The sequence below is a fragment of the Myotis brandtii genome, unplaced genomic scaffold (genome assembly GCF_000412655.1).
Source record: "Myotis brandtii unplaced genomic scaffold, ASM41265v1 scaffold1163, whole genome shotgun sequence".
In the NCBI taxonomy this organism is placed as follows: Eukaryota; Metazoa; Chordata; class Mammalia; order Chiroptera; family Vespertilionidae; genus Myotis; species Myotis brandtii.
Window position 1 is genome coordinate 234983 of NW_005354025.1, and position 2572 is coordinate 237554.

The following is a 2572-nucleotide window of genomic DNA, read 5'->3' on the forward strand; positions in this document are numbered from 1 at the left end:
ATATATAAAAGGCTAATATGCAAAGTGTCCCCTTGGGAGTTCGATCACTATGATGTGCACTGACCACCAGGGCACAGAAGGAAGGAAGGCCCCGGCTGGCAGCCAGAGGCCCTGATCGGCCTTGATCACCAGCCAGCCTAGGGACCCTACCCGTACAGGAATTTCGTGCATCGCACCTCTAGTATATAATAATCCTTTGAAGACTCAGCTCAAATGCCACCTCCTCTGGGAAGCCTTCCTTGACTCTTCCAGATGTTCAAACCTCAGCTCTAACCCTTGGGTACTGTGTCTAAAGTTTAAGGTCTATCTTCCCTTCCAGACTAAATCCAAGGGGTCAGACTGGAGCCTGGATTATTATTACCCAAAGGAGGTAGCAGTGTCATCCCCATTTCACAGGTAAGGAAACTGAGGCTCAGGTCCACAGTCAGTATGTCTTCATTTATATTTGTTTCATGAGCAAATAGAGGAGCCAGTTCCCTCCCTAAACTTCCTTCTGAACTTGGAAGGAACTATGCCACTGTCTGTCCGGGTTCTGACCCAATCCTCGGGCTCTCCCTCCCTCTCCAGGCTCCCACCCCTGCCCAGCCCGCTCGGGGTCCCAGCAGAAGGGAGCCCCACCTGTGGAACTCGTAGTGCCCACGTCCAACATGCTTGATCTTGAAGTCCCCAGTGAAGTCAGGCAGCATAATTTTATGCAGCTCACCCTGCAGGGCCACCAGCCCCTCCTTGGCCACTGCGGACAGGAAGAAGCTGAGAGTCAGCCTAGTCGGCCCGCCTCCCTCCCCTCCAATCCCTTCAGAGGCTCCCACCACCCAGGGAGAGACGCCGACTTCCTTATTAACGCTCATTCCAGTTATGGGTTATGGAGCCCTTCTGCATACCTGGTGGCTTGAGAAACACTGGGGATATCACGGCATTACATGGGTTACGTGCCCATTTCATGGTGCGGAAACAGAATGCCTGTGTCAGCAACTCCACGAGGGGAGAAGGGCCGGCCATGTGCTTGTGTGGGCGGCTGTCGTTCCTTCATGGGTGGTTCTCATTCACTCCCAAATCAACTACTTGCATCCTTGTGTCTGTTGGCTAGTGGGAACCCAGCTAAGTGTCTTCTAGCCTGAGCAGGAGGATTTTAGGGATAGAATCCAGGCTTTGGCATCTTTCTAGCTGGGTGACCTTGAACAAGTCCTCAGCCTTCACTTTCTCCATCTGTCAAAACGCAGTGATGATACTTTCCTCCTTGGGGTGCTCGAGGATGAAAGGAAACCCCTGCAGAGCGCACAGGGGCTGGGAGGATCAAAGGCAGCCCTGGCGTGGTGCCTGGCACACAGCAGGCACTCAGCAATGCCAGGAACAGCCAGGCGGGTTTACACAGTAAAAACACTGGGAGGACCAAAAAGTCCAACGCCAGAGAGCCGGTTACATAAACATGGCACATTCACACGCGGAAGGGACAAAGGCGAATTTTGCTTGATTTAGGGTTTCAGTATAAACAGGACCTTCTGTTTGTTCTGAAATGTGAGGGAGCCAGGATTCTGCCCTCAAGGAGGACATGCGTACACGGCTGACCAGCGGTCTGCCTCTTTTCAACGTGCATTCCTCCCTCAGCAAAAGCATTGCCGGTCCCTGTGCGGAGTGCTACCCCTTGTCTCTGGCTAACTCCCCCTTACCTGTTCTACCTCCCCTCCCAGGGAAGACTTCCCTGACTTCCTTCTCTGCCCCCAGCCAGTCTGGGCTCCCAGCAACCTTTCCTGAGGGAATGTTATTACCCCATTTAATAGATAAGGCAATCGAGGCTCCATGAATATGAGGAGCTTCCCTTGATCGGTTCTGTGGGGAGCAGTGTATAAATACCCCCGATCCCTTGCTCCATGGATGGATGAATTCTGATGCATTGTTTCGGCGTCTTTTAAAAAATACTCCTACTTTTAAAGAATACTCCTATTCTTTAAAATGGAGGTATAAAATACATAAATACCCAAAGGGCACCAATCGTAAGGGATTGCCAGGTCATTTTAAAGCTGTGATACACACCTGTAACCACCACCCCAGCTGAGAGGCAGGCAGCACCTTCCCAGCACCCTGCAGGCTCCCTCGTACTCTCCCGGTTTCCACTGGCCAGAGGTAACCACCGTTCTGACTTCTAGTTCTCAGGCACATATTTTCAAACTTTACCAAGAATTTCCCCAGTGGAATTGTTGCAGTCCCTGGGTGGGAGCTGGTTTAATAACATCCCCCTCCTGCCCTCCTGCCCTCTCCCATCTCCCGTTGCCTCTCCCCTACGGTGTGTCCTGAAATCAACTCCCAAATCAACTACTTGCACCCCAATCCTTGTGTCTGTTGACTGGCGGGAACCCAGCTAAGACAAGGAAGTGCCTGAGCGACTCAGCGGTTGGGTGATGAGGCCAGAGTTCCAGCCAGGGCCGCCTGGCCGGAAGGCCACAAGCCCGGAGGAAGAGCGCCCTGTCTGTGCGCCGCGAACCCGGAGCAGCCTGGCGCCAAGCGGGTCAGCCAGTCCAGCCCACAGCCATCGCTCCTTACCGTACTGCAGGCCCTGGTCGGTGATCCTGGCGAC

General features: G+C 53.4%; 1 protein-coding gene across 1 annotated transcript in view; it reads right to left on the reverse strand.

Annotated features, from left to right (window-relative positions):
• LBP (lipopolysaccharide binding protein) overlaps positions 1-2566 on the reverse strand; it is a 20996-nt gene extending 18430 nt beyond the window's left edge. Inside the window, exons 1-2 of the mRNA XM_014528938.1 lie at positions 2539-2566; positions 619-733 (exon numbers count right to left, since the gene is read on the reverse strand). Coding sequence (XP_014384424.1) covers positions 619-686 — 68 coding nt within the window. The 5' untranslated portion in view covers positions 687-733; positions 2539-2566. The remainder of the gene's footprint in view (positions 1-618; positions 734-2538) is intronic.
• Between the last annotated feature and the right edge of the window lie 6 nt (positions 2567-2572).